Source organism: Podarcis bocagei, assembly GCF_964188305.1.
Source record: "Podarcis bocagei genome assembly, chromosome: 5".
Taxonomy (NCBI): Eukaryota; Metazoa; Chordata; class Lepidosauria; order Squamata; family Lacertidae; genus Podarcis; species Podarcis bocagei.
The window spans coordinates 46,445,113-46,462,135 of NC_138129.1; the positions used below are offsets into that span (position 1 = coordinate 46,445,113).

A 17,023-nucleotide genomic window follows, 5' to 3' on the forward strand; every position below is an offset into this window, starting at 1 on the left:
CGTTTACTCATATGTAATCCTGTTTCACTATTTTGTTTTGTTTTGGAGAAGCAACACACACCAAGAGAATGCTTTAAAAAAACCGAAAAACAAATATTTAAAATTAAATGTATTACAGTGAAAATAACCTACATTGCTTATATATACACGGGACTCCTGTGGCGCAGTGGGTCAGTGCATCTGGCTATTAACCAGGTTGGTGGTTCAAGCCCATCCAGGGTTGGCTGTGGGCAGGATTCCTGCATTGAAGGGGGTTGGACAAGCTGACCCTTGCAGTCCCTTTCCAACTCTAAATCTTGGAAATCCTGCAGTGACACATCCTTGGGATTCATGGTCTCAAGACAAGCAACTGCTTTCACCACTTGCTTAAGTTTAGAAACTAAATTCTTCCACATACAGCCTAGCCCATCCTCTGCATAGCTGGGGGACAGATGAAATGGGATTGCTTTCCAACAGGGAAAATTTCAATCAGAGCAAATTTAGTACATCCACAAGGCAGGACTTGGTAGCTGCCATACTCAAGTAGCCGGACACAATTTAATTATGTGTGATTTACAGCTTGTCTATCCAAACAAGTTTTGTAAGCCTTGGTGATGTACTCACTGGAACAGGTTTTGCATGAACCAAGACAAAACCTGATAGTTATTTGGGTCAGGTTATGTCATGGGTTTGAGTGCTGTAATTTAGTAATAGAATGATCTCACTAGTACTACTGGAAAGAATCAAGGACATGTTTTGCCTACACAGTGGAGGACAGGAAATGGTTCTTCAGCATTTAAACATTCTGAGTGTCAACGTAAGCATCTTAGAAGAACCCAGACACTGGTGCAAGCTGAAGCCTTTATAGGTTTCAAATAGTCACTTATTTATGGAGGGTGGTCACAAAAGAAGAAACGCAGGGAGAACAGGCTGTAATCAGCCAAAAGCATAGGTGGCCTTCAGGGGGGGAAACGTCTTACATTAGCTGGAAGTACCAAGTCTCTGGACTCAGATTTCAGGGTGGGGGCAGCCTCTATTGACTACATCAGATTGGAGAATGCACTGGCAAGTTTGCATGCTTAGGAATGTTGTTTGAATGGCACTAAAATTGCACTCCTTGGTACTTTCTCCACAGGCCAAGAGAGTGCCTAGCAGTGTTAAATGTTACCATCCTGACAGTCATGTAGCTAGAGATGTGCAATATTTTTTCGGGGGACAGGACGGACTAGGATACTATAGAAGACAGAAAAAAACTGAATATATTTGTGTTCATACACTACAACACGTTTTAACAAGTTAACAGAGGGGTAGAAAAAGAGACTTTGCATGGCTACATTTTTAAAGCTCATTTTATTTGATACTCTCTCCCGATCCTTCTAGGATTAAAAATACATTCAGGGGGCTTACTGATCCCAGATCCTAAGGGTTTAAATCACCAGGTTCTAAGCCTCCAATACTAAGTTGATCACTGCATCAATAAAAATTCAAGATTTAGTTCACACTACCCTATGTTACACCCCTCCTCCGTAAGCCTACGATAGATACCCGATAGCACTGCTAGACAAAAAGCAAGATGCAGGTGCTGCCTGCTGAAGATAATAGCACTGCTCAGCAAGCCTGCCTTCCTGAGGAAACAACTAGCAGCACCATGAACACACCTGAAAACTCAGTGTCTCCAGTATACACAGACTTCCTGAGCACTAGCAGAACCTGGCACCCTCCTAGAAGAGATACAGCTGGGAGGGTCTTCATGGATCCCAATGCTGGGAAGCCCAGGATGTGATAAAATGTTGAGGGCGGGGAAAAGGAACGTGAAGATATAGCCAAGCAAGGGATAGGAGAATGGCAGTGCACTTGGGTGATGTGTTAAGATACCGTATGCCAACAGTGGTGACAGCCATTATCTTGCCCTGTGGAATCAGGAGGCCTTCCCAACATAAAACAGGTCCTTGCACTATGTTCTCCCAGCTTACGGATTCCAGGCAAAATGCAATGAAGACCCGCCAGACAACTAAGAGCCCCCCCAGACAACCATTCAACTGATCAAGATCCCTTCCTTTCCCACCCATTCTCCCCAAGCCACAGCTTCACATGTCAGTAAGATTGTTCCCGCAGCCTCCAATGATGTCGTCATCACCGTCATCATCTAGTCGGAAGAATCACTCGAATCCCAAATGAGAAAGTCTGAATAGTCAAAGTCCCTCTCCCTCTGCAACAGTGCAACAGTCAGAGCCCACTGGATGAAGTACATATCGTCATCATCTTCATCCGAGCTGTCAGATGGAGATGGGTTAAAGGCCTGCAATATAGGACACAAGAAAGAAGGCTTTTGGATGAAATCACACCACTGATCTGTCACGGAACAGAGAATGCATAGACACATTTCACTAGAAAAGCTAAAGGAATCATGCTTCTATATACTAAATTTGTACTTATCCGCCGTCATGCTGGCAATTGAGTGCACATGCACACACACACAACATTGCAAGGCAACGCCTGAGGAGCCCTGAGGTGGGGGAAGCAGCCAGCCAGGCATTCCCATGCTCCCTGTCGTCGCTACCACCACTGGCAGCAGAGAGGAGAGTGAAGGGGAGAAAGTCTTTATCTCCTTCGTGAATGCCACCACCAACCTCCATCAATGGCGGCACTCTGGGGAACAGGCATGAAGGAAGGAGAGGGAAGGAAGGGCAGCAGCTGCAGCAAACCTGGTCTGAGTCAAGGCTGCAGATACGCTGTGAGCCCCCATAATCTGTGTTGTTGCTAAAACAGGCCCGGTGGAAGTGGGAAGGGGGCACGGCAGGATTTATGGGGGGCTCTTGAAGGGAGCTGGCGGGCGGCAAAGAGCTGTCAGTTTGTATGAGATGTACGCGTTGACAGGTGGGAGAGACATATGTGTGGCATCTGAGAGGGCTGGTGGAAGTAGGAGGAGAAAGGATTACATGGGGCTTATTGAACGGATAGTGGGAGTTGTAGTTCAAAAACAGCTGGAGGCCCACGTTTGGGAAACCCTAGTCAATAGGGATACCATGGAATAGGGGAAGGAAGTTGGGGGTTGGGAAGCAATGTGAGCAGGGGCAGTAGCCCCAAGTATGCCAGTTGAGAACCACCAACTTAGCCTGCTGCTGTCATCTTCAACCCCCAGAAAACAAACTTGATGAACAGAAATGCCTAGGGCTGGACCAGCGACTACCGAGGCAGTTGCCTCTCAAGGCAGTGTGTGTGCATTTCCATGTTGCATCCCATAGGGATCCTAAGTATGGAGGGCTTTGGGAAGCAAAATATCTTAGGAAGGACACCCTACCTCTCAATGACTAGCTTATAATGGCTTGCCGTATCATGACTGCATCAAGGAGTTTGCTACTTACAACGGTCCGCCGTCTCCGCCGTTCAGGCCTCTGTTGCGGCTTTGCAGCCGGGAGCCGACCTCCAGGCAGCTCATGAAGGTAGATGCACTCTGATTTAAAGGGGCAGTGACCATTGCTTCTGACAAAGAACTTGCACCTTATTTTGCTAGGGGAATAAAAATCATGAAATTAGGCCACAAGAGGCGTGAGTCTTTTCAGAAATCTGAATAAATATTGCAGATCAGACTTACTTAGCTTGGTTCCTCCACCCCCTCCACCCCTAGTCAGCACAGCTTTGGAGGCTGTAGTCCAAAACAACTGAAGGGCATCCACCTGGGGAAGGCTGCTGCACATCAACATCAACCCAGAACTGAGGCTAGCTTTGGAGCATGGAGCTTGGGTGTGCAGGCAGAATCATGGGCATTACAGCAAGGCATACTTAACCATGAAGGGAACACCAAAGTGTATGCACATGGATTAAGTTATTCGACCCTTAATCAAGCCAGTCTAATTCCTATTTGGCTCTTAAGCAAATGACCACAGTGAGAACACCAGTTTCATCTCACGAAGCCAGTCAGCAGCCTGGCATTCTCAGAGTTATTGCCAATGGTTTCAAGATTGGAGAACAAGGACCTAGATGCTTAGACATATTTAGTGACCTTTTTGTTGAAGTGACCTAGCTGCTTACCTGGTTCGTGCCTTGAAATTCTCGATCAGTTTTTCTTTCTCTTCTGAATCAGAAACCCAGTATTGGTTGGGGATGAAATAAGTTGAAGTGACTCTGCACTCTGGGCAGCCCCTGAGGAATGCACATAGAGAGGATATAATATACCCAGACAAACCCTAGAAGGGCAATCACTCTGCTTCTGGCCCAAAGCAATCTGCGTATCATAGAATCAAAGAATTGTAGAGTTGGAAGGGACCATGAGGTTCATCTTATATAATAATAATTTATTATTTATACCCCACCCATCTGGCTGAGTTTCCGCAGCCACTCTGGGCGGCTCCCAATCAAATATTAAAAACAGTACAGCATTAAATATTAAAAACTTCCCTGATTAAAAACTTCCTTCAGATGTCTTTTCAAGATAGGATAGCTGCTTATTTCTTTGACATCTGATGGGAGGGCGTTCCACAGGGCAGGCGCCACTACCGAGAAGGCCCTCTGTCTGGTTCCCTGTAACCTCACTTCTCGCAATGAGGGAACCGCCAAAAGACCCTCGGCGCTGGACCTCAGTGTCCGGGCTGAACGATGGGGGTGGAGACACTCCTTCAGGTATACTGGGCCGAGGCCATTTAGGGCTTTAAAGGTCAGCACCAACACTTTGAATTGTGCTCGGAAACGTACTGGGAGCCAGTGCAGATCTCTCAGGACCAGTGTTATGTGGTCCCGGTTATCTTGTCCAACCCCCTGCAATGCAAGAATATGCAGAAGTCCTGTACGGAGATCAAACCTGCAACATTTGCGTCATTAGAACCAAGCTCTAACCCAACTGCACTAACATCAGAACGCTTAGCAACATGGAAGCCTAACAGCAACCTTCTGGGGGTGCGGTCCAGAACCGCAGAGCCAGAAACCTCCTTGATAAAAAGTGCCTTCACAAAGGGGGTTAAAGCTACAAGTCCCAGCAAGCACGGCCAACGGACAGCGATGATGATGGTTGCTGTTTGTCGACATCTGATGGGTCAAAGCAGGGTTTCCCAAACTTGGGCCTCTTGTTGCTTTTGCAGAACAACTCCCATAATCCCTGACCACTGGTCCTGCTAGCTAGGAATTATGGGAGTTGTAGTCCAAAAACAGCTGGGGCCCCAGTTGTGGGAGATCCCCGGCCAAAGGTTGCCAATACCCAGTCTACACACTTCAGACAGCAACCTGCCAGAAGACGCAGTTTACACAAGCACAAGGCAAGCAATTGGGCCATGAAGCACTTACTTAATCACCGCATTGTGAAAGTCCCGGCTTTTTCTCCACTTTCGGATGCAGGTCACGCAGTAGGCATGGGAGCAGTTTGGAAGAATGCCAAACAAACGCTCCTGAGGCAAGGTCTTCTGAGAGATTTTGTCCATGCAGATTCCACACACCACATCCTCGCTTTTCTGCACCTCTGCAGAAGCAGCAGCTTCTGCCGCTTCTGAACCACCAACTGCCTGGGAAAGGAACACAACAGTTGGAGAATACAGTGGTACCTCGAGTTACAAACACTTCAGATTACAAACTCCGCTAACCTGGAAGAGTTACCTCGAGTTGAGAACTTTGCCCCAGAATGAGAACAGAAATTGTGTGCCGGCGGCGCAGCGGCAGCAAGACGCCCCATTGGCGAAAGCACGCCTCTAGCTAAGAGCAGTTTCAGGTTAAGAACGGACCTCCGGAACAAATTAAGTTCGTAACTACAGGTGCCACTGTACTTTCTAAAACAGGTCCTGGAAGCCTTCTCCATGCCACTCCAGCTTCTCCGAAGTTCATCCACCTAAAATCTGCACTGGTTTCACACAGCTGGGTGCAACACCACCACACATGCCTAAACTTGATTTTCTATTAATCAATCTCATTTCAAAAGCTTGAAGTTATAAATTCCTGTCGTTGCACAACCTGTTTCTTGGAAGCTCATACCAAAAGAGGTTTATGGGTGATGATATGACAGCCTTCACTAATATGCTGGGGCTGATAAGAGTTGTAATCCAGAGCATCAGGAGGTCACCTGGTTGGCAGATGCTAAAAATCCGGGTGTGTTTCAAGCATCCCTCCTCTCTCGTCTCACCTCACATCTCCCAATACTTCTTTCCTGCTCCAACTGCATTCCAAAATCCCTCAGTCAGAGAGCTCAGGAGAATGCCACTGGTTTTTATTGAAATGGCAGTGTCTGTTCTCATCACTCTACATTTGCAGGCATCCCACCTACCTTTGGCTCTTCCGAGACCACAGACACAGGAGCAGGCTCCTTGGCTGATGCTTCTTCTGGCATCAGGGAAGTGGTGTCAAGTCTCTCTTCATGGGATGTGGAACCTGAGCAGCAGAGAAACAGCTAACTAGGACGCTGCTGCCACCAGTCCAACTATTATTCTATCTAGTGTATAAAAATACAAGGGCCCGCACAAACATTAGAATAACAAGCTTACAATCTCCCCCATCACTTCTCTTAAAAGAGATAAAGATGCAACATGTAAGGAAGAAAAGGAGAATCAGCTGGGGTAAGCTGGAATGAATAACCTTTAAAAGATGCCATTGGAAGAGTCTCTTCCTGTCTCCATCCATGCAGATACCAACTGATGATGACCTGGCTCCCTTTCCCCACCTCACAAACAAGAGGCCTTTCATTATAGCTGTACGGGAACTGGAGAATGAGCCAACGTGTCATGTTGGGTCCCTTCCTTTTTTAAAAAAATAATTTTTATTAACAGGCCAATCACATCACATTATCCAAATCACATTAGTTTCAAATTATACAGCCAAATTTAAATTTTGTTGGGGGTACCCATACATCAAGCTCCGCACGAGTCCAAAACTCCGAACGAGTCCAAACATCACTTATATTACTGCTTTAATTAGACAGCTCTATCCAGTTCAATCCAGATAGTCCTTTATTACTTTCTTTCTCTTCTTGTTATAGTATATTCCTTTCTTTGCAATCCCTGATAATTTTCACAAGCAGATTGAAAACAGGCATCCTTTGTGTGGGTTTTGTACTGTCCAAAGATCATATCACTCAGGGACAGCCTCTGTTCAGCGCTTCCATTAAAAAAATTAATCTTCGGACTGTCCTTTACTTTTCTCAGGCTTGCCAAATAAATCAAATGAGTCAGGAGGCTCTGTCAGGTCAAGTTTGCATTCCAACATTCCTTCTCTTTCGAATAATCCTGATTCTCCTCCCCCTGTCCTTCGTTCTCCGGCAAGCCTGTCTTGGCGAGACGCCATTTTTTAACTGCGTCATGAAAATTTTCCTCTTTCTCACCGTTCACCAATCCTCTCTCCTGTTATAATCCATCCCACACAGTTCTTGAATTCCTGCTTGTGATTAATAAAAACGCAACGATCTTATTTCTATCTGGGGTGAAGGGTTATTAATATCACATCGTGCAAAGAAAAAAAAAGTTTTTTCCTCCACCCCCCCTTCATTCCAAACATGCAGTCTCCTAGTGGTGATTCATCAGAAGATTTACTTATCCATCCGTCACTCCCGGTCACAGAGATCCATTAATCAGCAGTCTTATCTCTCGAACATTACTTGATATATGTGCTTCAGCTTCATTCCAATCGTATGTTTCCAATTATAATTCCGAGCTGAAGCTAACCAGCACGCGCTAATTGGAATCGGCGTCAGGAAGATCTGACTTCACCGAGGGCTTGTGCCAAGTGTTCGGCACCCCCATCTCTCGGATCAGGGGGTGCATTGTGAACACCGCTGGCAAGGCAGTGCCCCCCGTCTCCTGGGGGGGGGTAGGAAGACTGCATACTTCCCATAGCAGCCCCTTAGTTACCTCGTATGGGTCAGAGAGATGTTATTGTCGGCCATCTTCCAACGCGCCACCTGGTGGCGCCCGTCATGTTGGGTCCCTTCCATGGCTGGGACTGGATAAAGTCATTCAAAATGGCGCCCTATCCAAACAGAAGCTTCTCACAGAAAAGTATGTTCCATGTAACTAGGATATTGGTTTAAGGATCCCAGATGCACTTCTCAAGACTGTGGGGCATGTGTGCGGAAATTCCTTCACTACTCCATTAGAACATTGCCAAATCAAAATCCCATTGTGTGTGTCTTAATAACAAAGTCATCTTGACAGAGAATTATGAGTTAGCAGTCAGATGACAAAGATTGTGAGAAGCAGGGTGGAGATAGGGAAGCAAGGGAATAGAACTGTTTTGCTCATGTGCCCCACTACAATGTCCATCCCCAGAAGCTACAACAAAGGCTGCAACAAGAACCCAAGCCCACAAAAACCAGCCTCTCCAGGAGCTTACCTGAAGCAGCCTGCCTGGGAACAAATTCTTTACTGAGGGCCCAGTTTGGAGGGTGCCAGGAAGGGATGGCTTTATCATCATCTTCATCCTCCTCCTCAAATGACATCCTCATGCTCCCAAAGTTCATCTGTAGCTGTGCCATGCCCGAGACAGCTGGTTCTGAGCCACGCCGGGCCGCTCCCCAACTCCTCACTGAAGCTTCTGGCAAGATGGCTGGCTCCGAGCCTCGGCGGTTCACAGTCAATCCACGCAGTCCATGGTAGGCAGCCTCTGAGCCACACCTGCTCAAGGGTGGTGCTTCCAGGACGTGCTGGTAGCTGAGAGATTGAATGCCAATAGTGTGTCATTCACAGCACAGGAGCAACTCATTCACAGCACAGGAACAAAGTGTATCCTCTTGCCCAGAAAAACAAAAAATTACCTCATTGCTCAAACAGGGAATAGCTGCCGTTGAGATAAGACACACATCTCCCCCCGACACACACACATTCAAGGGAGCAGCTGGCCTTCCACAAGCAGCAAGACAGGATGACTAGAACTCTATGCACAATTTGGTATATAGCTGAACTCCATTTCCCCAGCATGGAGCAGACACTGGGAGGGATACCATGCTGGGATAATAAACACTATATATAAGGAAGAAGCCACCATTTAAGCAGGTGCTTCACTGCCCAGTTAGCAGGGGGGATGGGAAGAGGGCTCTCCTCTGACCCCGCCAATTCATTTTTATTACATAACCTCTTATATCTCTTCTCTTAAAATAGTTGCAGGGTTTTGTTTCCAATACTGAACAAACTTATCCCCACTGTTCCAATCAGGCTTTTCTCATAACCACCAAGACACAAGTATGAGAACTTAAAATTTCAATACAGTGGTACCTTGGGTTACAGACGCTTCGGGTTACACGTTTTCAGGTTACAGGTGCACCAAAACCCGGAAGTACCGGAATGGGTTACTTCCAGGTTCCAGCGCTCGCGCAGAAGCACTAAATCACACTTTGCACATAAGCGCCGAATCGCGTCACGTGCGTGCGCAGACGTGGCGCTGCAGGTTGCGAACATGCCTCCTGCACAGATCACATTCGCAACCCGAGATTCCACTGTATTCTCTACCAAACATTATTTTCCAATTCTCCTCTTGATGGCAATTCTTTCCCCTCCCCTGGGCTGAGACAAACATATTTGCAGTTTATTTTGCTATTTTGGAACCACAGCACTGAAGAATTCAAAAGAACACGAGGGGAAAATTCTTTTATGAACGTCTAGCAGTAATGACGGCAATGCAATATCCAAGGGTGAGCGTTTTACCCATCTATGCCCTCTTCCCTTCCACCTACAAAGAGGTGGAAAACTGGATCTGGTTAGTGGGCTAGATCCCAATTTCCTGCACAGGTCAGGTTTGGCAGGTGGGTGGGGCTGCCCATGTGTCCATTACCTAATGTCAACAAGGAAATCAAGGCACAGTGCTTTTGAAAGCCCCACCCTTTTTATCCAGCCGCATCTGTACCTGGCCCACACTTGATGTAATATATTATGTCAGATAAGTGTGGCTTAGCCAAAAATGGGACAGGCAGGCCCAAAACGGAGGCCTCTCAGGCCTGCAGGCTAGAAGTTACACACTCCTGTTCTACACTATGAAGCCAATATAAGGTTCCTAGGGGAACTATATAAATTACCATCACCTTCAACAATGCAGCCCCAAAGCTTTGTCTAATACAGCTTAGGTATCAGTCAGGAGAGACATGACCAACTCAGTAGACAGCTACTGTAAAATCATCACAGGGGAGGAGTTTCATTAAGAGTTCAGAGAGAGCCCTGTTCTCTGAACAGCTAGCAGTGACAGAAACCAAGAACTGAAGCCCAGATGAGGGTGCTGGTCCATCTACTTCATTACCACTCTAGATAATCTGCTCCTCCACCTGTTTCTAATGTTGGCCCAGCAAAGTCACCACTTCCACAATCTCCACCCATCATGCAGCAGGTACCTTAGTATGAAGCATCTTCAACTTGGCCAATGCACCATGTGGTTTTACTGTACTTTTACTACCCATCCCAAAACATTTTTTTTATAATACTGCCTTATTGTATCAGACCAGAGATCTACCAAATCACCAAGCTTACAAGGAGGGCATAAGGTCTATGCCCAAGCTTCTGAATCTCATCTATTTACAATAATGCCACTGATAGCACTATCCTCAAGGACTTAGTTTGGTCTTTTCCAAAAGGCTTCTGCTACATCTAGTCAAGTCAATGTCTGTAGGACTAGAGACGGTAGAATAACATCTCCCCTCAAACTTTCCACTGGACCCAAGTGATCAGAATATTTACAGGTGGGCAATATAAGCACAGAGTTAAATTTCCTTCTCCCTATTGCATTTTTTGTGCAGTTCACAGCTTATTAAGCCTCCCCAGAATTTTATTTTTCCTTAAAGGCTTAACTTTGAGACTAGGACAACCAGTTCTAATGCATCCAAAAATATTGCATCATCAAGCTTCTAGTACCTTCAATCTAACAAATTTTTGCAGGAAGCGGGAAGAAGGAAGTGTGGTTTTGGGTTTGTTTACAAAACACAAAAAGAAAACAAAACTAGCCCTTACCTGCAGCGGTCTCCATAATCACAAAACCCATTCTGGAAATATCTGCAGATCTGAGTAGACTTCCTATCATGGGAGAATCGGCAGTTCTGACCCCATCTGCAAGTCCCACGGGCAAAGTTCCTGAAAACGAAGTAAAAGCAGAATTGTAGTAAGAATCAGAGTTCAATCCTAAATGAGACCAAGAGACCAAAGTCCCAGTAAAATAAATATGCCAAATAGGAGATGCAAAAATCTGGACTGGGGTTGAACAAAACACTTCCCAAAGAGATGAAAAGGAAATGATAAAGTCCCTAGCTCCTTAGAACAAATGACAGAAAGCAAAATATGCAGGCACCATTCAAAGCAAGAGCTTTGTGTGATATGTGACCTTGCTCCCCCACCTGTCAATATTTTCAGCCAACAAGTGAAGTCAGAACTGTGAATGGTGACTACTAGATAAACTTAGTCATACAAGCCAAAGGGAAGATACAAAATGGCTTCAAAATTGTTTATTTTGAAGCCATTTTTAGAACTTTCTAGGTGGCAGGATAGATATGTCACTCTATGGAGTTCTCTCAAAATTCATGTAATGAAGAAGGATTGCCATTTTGAAGAAACCTCCTGCTTCATTTTGAAGCTGTTTTGTCTTCTTAACCGGCAGAGAAATTGATTGTCGCCTAGAGAAAATAATGGCAACATCCAGGATCTTAGTGTAGCTGGGACTGGGCAATAGCATGTCCACACAAAAGCAAAAGGCAGCAGCAAAGACTGAGCTCATTCTCTTCCTAACTCAGGATTAATTTCATACAAAATTTTCCCCAAGTATGTAAACATTAAATCTTTATTTAGCATATTTATATTGCAGAGGGATGGGCATTGTCATAGAGAAAGTATGTATTATGTACTGATCGGTTGCCATTAGGGGAGAGCATGGTTCTTATGTCTTTAGGAACACTGACAGGCAGAATTTAAACAGGTTAAGCTTTCTCTAGTATGAAAATACAATTATGGGGAAAGCATTGTCTGTTCACACTGTCAGATGTGTCTTGTTCACAGCATTAGACACTCAGTTATATAAGCTTGGTGCCAAATGGTTCCTTAAACCAAGGTTAGGTAAAGGGACCCATGACCATTAGGTCCAGTCGTGGCCGACTCTGGGGTTGCAGCGCTCATCTCGCTTTATTGTCCGAGGGAGCCGGCATACAGCTTCCAGGTCATGTGGCCAGCATGACTAAGCTTCTGGCGAACCAGAGCAGCACACGGAAATGCTGTTTACCTTCCCACCGGAGTGGTACCTATTTATCTACTTGCACTTTGATGTGCTTTCGAACTGCTAGGTTGGCAGGAGCTGGGACCGAGCAACAGGTAAACCAAGGTTACAGTTGAAAAAATGGAATGTCTAGTTGCCACTTTGGGGTAAAATAAAGTCTTATTTTTCAAATGATGGAGTGACTGTACTTATCAGTTAAACATCTGGCTAATTCAGACAACTACCTTGATCTATGTTAAGAACATTGAGAATTTAAAAGTCACTTGATCCAGGGGCAATCCACATATATACAGGGTAAGTCTTTTTAAAGAGGCCCCGTGGAACATGTGTGCTTTGTATCCATGGGGCCTCTTTTAAATGACTCACCCTGTATACAGTGGTACCTCAGGTTACAGATGCTTCAAGTTACAGACTCCGCTAACCCAGAAATAGTACCTCGGGTTAAGAACTTTGCTTCAGGATGAGAACAGAAATTGTGCAGTGGTGGCGCAGCAGCAGCAGGAGGCCCCATTAGCTAAAGTGGTACTTCAGGTTAAGAACAGTTTCAGGTTAAGAGCAGATCTCCAGAACGAATTAAGTTCTTAACCCGAGGTACCACTGTACAGGCATATTCCTACCTCTTTTTCTTAATGGTGACACAGACCATTCATAACATAGGGATATTCTTCCCAACTGTGAGCAGGACAGTGGAGTGGTGCAAGTGAAGACAAGCTACAACAATTAACAAAAATGTGGCTCACTGCTCCTTCTACACAGAAAAAGTATTTGGTTCTTGAAATTCATTCTGATTGTGCAGATAAAATATAACGGAATTCTACAGGATGTAGTATTAGTGTGTGAAAACAGTCCAGATTCAATGATCCCCAGGCATGCACCCCCAGATGGTGGAGATGTCAGGTGCCCTCCTGGAGTCCAGGCATCTTCACTTGGTTGCAAGTGATCGACAGCCTGGTGCAAAATCCGCCTAGCTAATTTCGAAGACTACTTGCTTGTGATCCCAGACTTATTTTGGGGCCCTGCAAAAGATGATAGAAATTTGCATGTGGCACAAAGCACATAAAATTGTAGTGTAAACTTGTCATATTTCACAAGAGGAGCATAGAGCCCAATCCACACACAGTGTCCTGGGCCCAGAAAATCCTTTTGGCACCCCTGGCAGGTTGAATTATTTCCTGCCATCATCATACTATCTCCCATCCATCCTCAGACTACAATCAGGCAGCATTCTTTGAAATTCCTCTGTATGGCCAAGGTCAGGAAGAAATCATTACAATAGTCAGACAATAACATTTGCAATGAGTCCAGATTTGCTCAGATAAACCAAACCTCCAATGATAACTTTGTATATCTACAAGACGGGACAGGGATAGCATCTCAGCTTCACACCCAACAAAGGCATTAAGCAAATAGCTTGTATGGGCTTAGATTGCACACAATCGTAAGCCAGTATGAAACAACTACAGCTTACTTTATACGGTAAACTATCCTGTGCTCTTCAGATGAAGGGCAGTACAGTACAGAAATTTTAACAACAACAACAACAACAACAACAGGAATGAGCAGAGGGCTGGCTGCAGCAGCTTAAATGGTACCTGCCCCTTTCCACTCTTTTCTAAACTGGAAACAAACAAACTACAGTGCTGGCTTAGGGTAGGAACCGGTACTTGTAGTTTGTTTGAAGAAGCACAAACCATGAACCCCGGTTCTCACACATCACTAATCCAGAACTGTGGTTTGTTTTCCTCCAGCTCAGAAAAGAGCAGCGTGGCAGGTGGGTTACCACCAGCTTACTGTTCGCTTGTGGCAAGTCAGTTTGTTTCAGACTACAGTTTACAGTTGTGCACAAATAGAATCGATGCCATTTTCAAAATAAGCTTTAATGTTTTAGGTGGGCAAGGGAAAGAGAATAAAGGGCAGATTAAGTTTTGTCTACACTGACTAGCAGTGACTCTCCATGGGGTACTTCCCAGCCCTAATGGAAAATGCCAGGAATTGAACCTGGGAACTTTTGTATACAAAGCAAATGTACCCTCCCTTTTGTGTGGAGACATTTGAAGTGGGCAAAGCGCTCTAAAGTGGGTGAGCAGGCAGAGTGCATGGTAACTGAAGAAGGGAACCATAAACCACCTAAAAAACGAGGCATGCGATTTGCACCTAGTAGGCCCTCACTTCAGTAGGCACTGCCCAACACCAAGTCATATTTAAAAGCAGCAGAACCACTACGGGTGCATATATTTCTTTTTAAAGCTACAAGAAGAAACTAGGTTTCCCATATATTGACCCAAGCCAGTAAAACTTCACTGGTATATAAACAGCACTGGAGTTGGTAAAACTAGCAAATCTTGCTCTATGAAGTTCCGAGTGTTATTTCAGACTCTGCCCTTGCTATGGAAGACTTTTGCTCTAGCCCCTTTCAAGGGGGCAGCATTTGCAAAAGTTTATTAGAAATTCTCAGTCCCTTGGCTAAGAGGCACCAGCCCTGGAAAGCTCCTTGCACAAAAGTTGCGAGCGCCCCCCGCCGCAAGGAACCTAGCCATTCAAAACATACCACTCCTTAGCTTGGTTTACTTAAAAGCAAATACACCCGGTAACGGCGCGCGCGCGTGCGCTTTCCCCTATCCTTTTACATACAAGACTAATGGGGAGGGGACCCTCTCGAAGTTTTTGCTGCCGAAAAGCAGGGCGTGATCATGTTGTTGTGCACGGCTTTGTTTCGGGCCACACTACAGCCACCGCCACGCCCTGAAAGTAGCAGCAACACTACTACGGGAAGGCCGGGAAGGAGTCCCCCCCACCATCTTTCCTCCACCACCACCCCTCTCCGACGGGGGTGCAAACCCAACCCATTTGCCCGATGCCGATAAAGGTCCCCGGAACTCCGAGGGCTGCAAAGCAAGCAAGCGCGATACAAGTTCTCGGTCGCTGGGGGAAGAAGATGCAAGTTAGCAGCGAGGTCGCCAAAGTTTGCCAGTCACTGGGAAGAAGCCGCTCAGCTGTCGAGCAAAACAACAGTGCTGCTGAATCACTTTCCTGCAATTCCGACTTCCTGTCCCAGCCACCTATATGGAAGCATACAGCCCAACAACCATGACGGAGGGAAAATTCCGCTTTGGAGCGCCGCTGCCGTCCGAGCGCACTTGGGGCCTGGCGCGCCTCTGGACGACGGGACGGAGCTCGAGGAGCCCAGCGACCCCTTTCCTGCACATTCTCTATACAGGTACCTGCAAGGGATCCTATGGGATCCAGGCCCTTTGGAAGCCCGGCGGCCGCTACCGCTACCACCACCGGCGCCGCCTTCTCCAACAGATAGCCACGGCTCCATCGGTGTCCCTTGCAGTCGGACCCAGAAACTCCGAAATGCAACCCGCCTCCTCTCCCTGCAGAAATACTTCGGGCAGGGGAGTGGTTTAGGACAGGAGATCCCATTGGAGAAGAGCAGACGGGCACACCCAGATTTTTAGTCGGCCGTCGAATGGAAGAGCTTCAATTCGAAAAGGACTCTCCTCCCAGCCGTCCCGCCTCGTCGGAAAACTGCGTTCGCCCTCGTACGCAGCAGGCTCGGGGATGGAGGGACGGCCAGGCGGCGCAACATCCTATGTTTGGCTTCCGGTGCCCCGCCGCTTGCACTTCGTGGGGCTGCAATCCTGTGCACGTTTACTTACGAGTAAAACCCACTGAACGGAGCGGGATTTTCTTCCAGGGAAACATGCCAGCGATTGCATTGTTAACGTCTTCGTTGGGTCTTCCAGAATAATAAAAGGAGGAGGATGCTTATGTTTTTTGCAACGTAAGACAATGCACTTTTTATTTTATTAGCAAAGGGTGGAACTGTGCATGTTGCGACGTTTGTAGCACAATTAGAGCTACTAACGTTTACTCGTAAGGGGAGGGCGGGCTAAGCGCCCAAGCAACGTGGTAGCAGGTTGAATTTATAGTCGCTTGTGGACTGAACCGAAACAAAGGATTTTTAGCACGTGTGCCAATTGGCTTACCGATGCCAGGCTCCCTTTGGCACCAAGTTTTGTGAATTGCCAATGTTAATTTTAATTATCGTCAGTACTTTTCCTGCCTTTCATTTCCCTCCGACCTCACTGTTTACAACTCCGCCCCCCGCAACTCTTGTGTGTGTTAGTGATTTTTATACACTACTCAGGATAACATTTCATGCGTCTGATGAAGTGGACTGTAGTCCATGAAAGCTTATGCCACAATAAATTCATTAGCCAATAAGGTGCTACAAAAGTCCTGGTTCTTTTAGTTCCAAAATAGTGTTTACAGATTGAAATACTTTCTGGTAATTGCTGCAAGTATCGAGGTACACCTATGGTTCTAGGATAAAGCAGTCATGACTGATTACTATTTCTGACAATTTATATTGGGCTTTATAGCTCAATAAAGGCGTTGTCCAACTATTGATTTAGGAGGTTTTTTCTTATGGAAATCCAGCCATTCAGGGTAGAATTCACAACCAGTGGAAGGTGGATTCCTTTGTGAGGGTTGCATCCCCTCCAGCCACTAGGTAATATACTATACAGTTTGGTTTTAATTTACTCATTTTTACTTATCCCACATTCAAAATTAATGCCTGGCTTTGCTAAATTAAAGATTCATGTTTCTCTTTACTTCTACTCTCTGCTTACCCTAGGCATTTAGGGTTTGGGACTGATCTGGATTACAAACCAGACTTTCATACCTCAGAAATGAAGGCATTAGCTTCTTTAGCCCAGAAACCTAGGTGTGTATTGTGATATCTATAACACCTGGGACAGGTTTATTCAGCCTTCAACCTCCATCTTGGAACTGAGTCTGCAAGCTGAGGTCATAACTACCTCAGCCAAATTTTTGTACCTTCTTTTTGAAAAAAGTTCCTAGTCCCTCACCTCCCAACATCTTGCAT

The 17,023-nt window shown here is 45.9% G+C and overlaps 1 protein-coding gene across 1 annotated transcript; it reads right to left on the minus strand.

The window, feature by feature from the left end:
• Positions 1-1,310: 1,310 nt before the first annotated feature.
• LOC308587911 (uncharacterized protein) lies at positions 1,311-15,499 on the minus strand. The gene is made up of 8 exons (XM_081195860.1): positions 15,348-15,499; positions 10,878-10,997; positions 8,281-8,597; positions 6,224-6,327; positions 5,257-5,471; positions 4,012-4,122; positions 3,345-3,489; positions 1,311-2,278 (listed from the first exon to the last, which is right to left on the minus strand). Exons 1-8 carry the CDS (start codon positions 15,446-15,448, stop codon positions 2,126-2,128), a joined length of 1,266 nt encoding a protein of 421 aa, XP_081051986.1. The 5' UTR covers positions 15,449-15,499; the 3' UTR covers positions 1,311-2,125.
• Between the last annotated feature and the right edge of the window lie 1,524 nt (positions 15,500-17,023).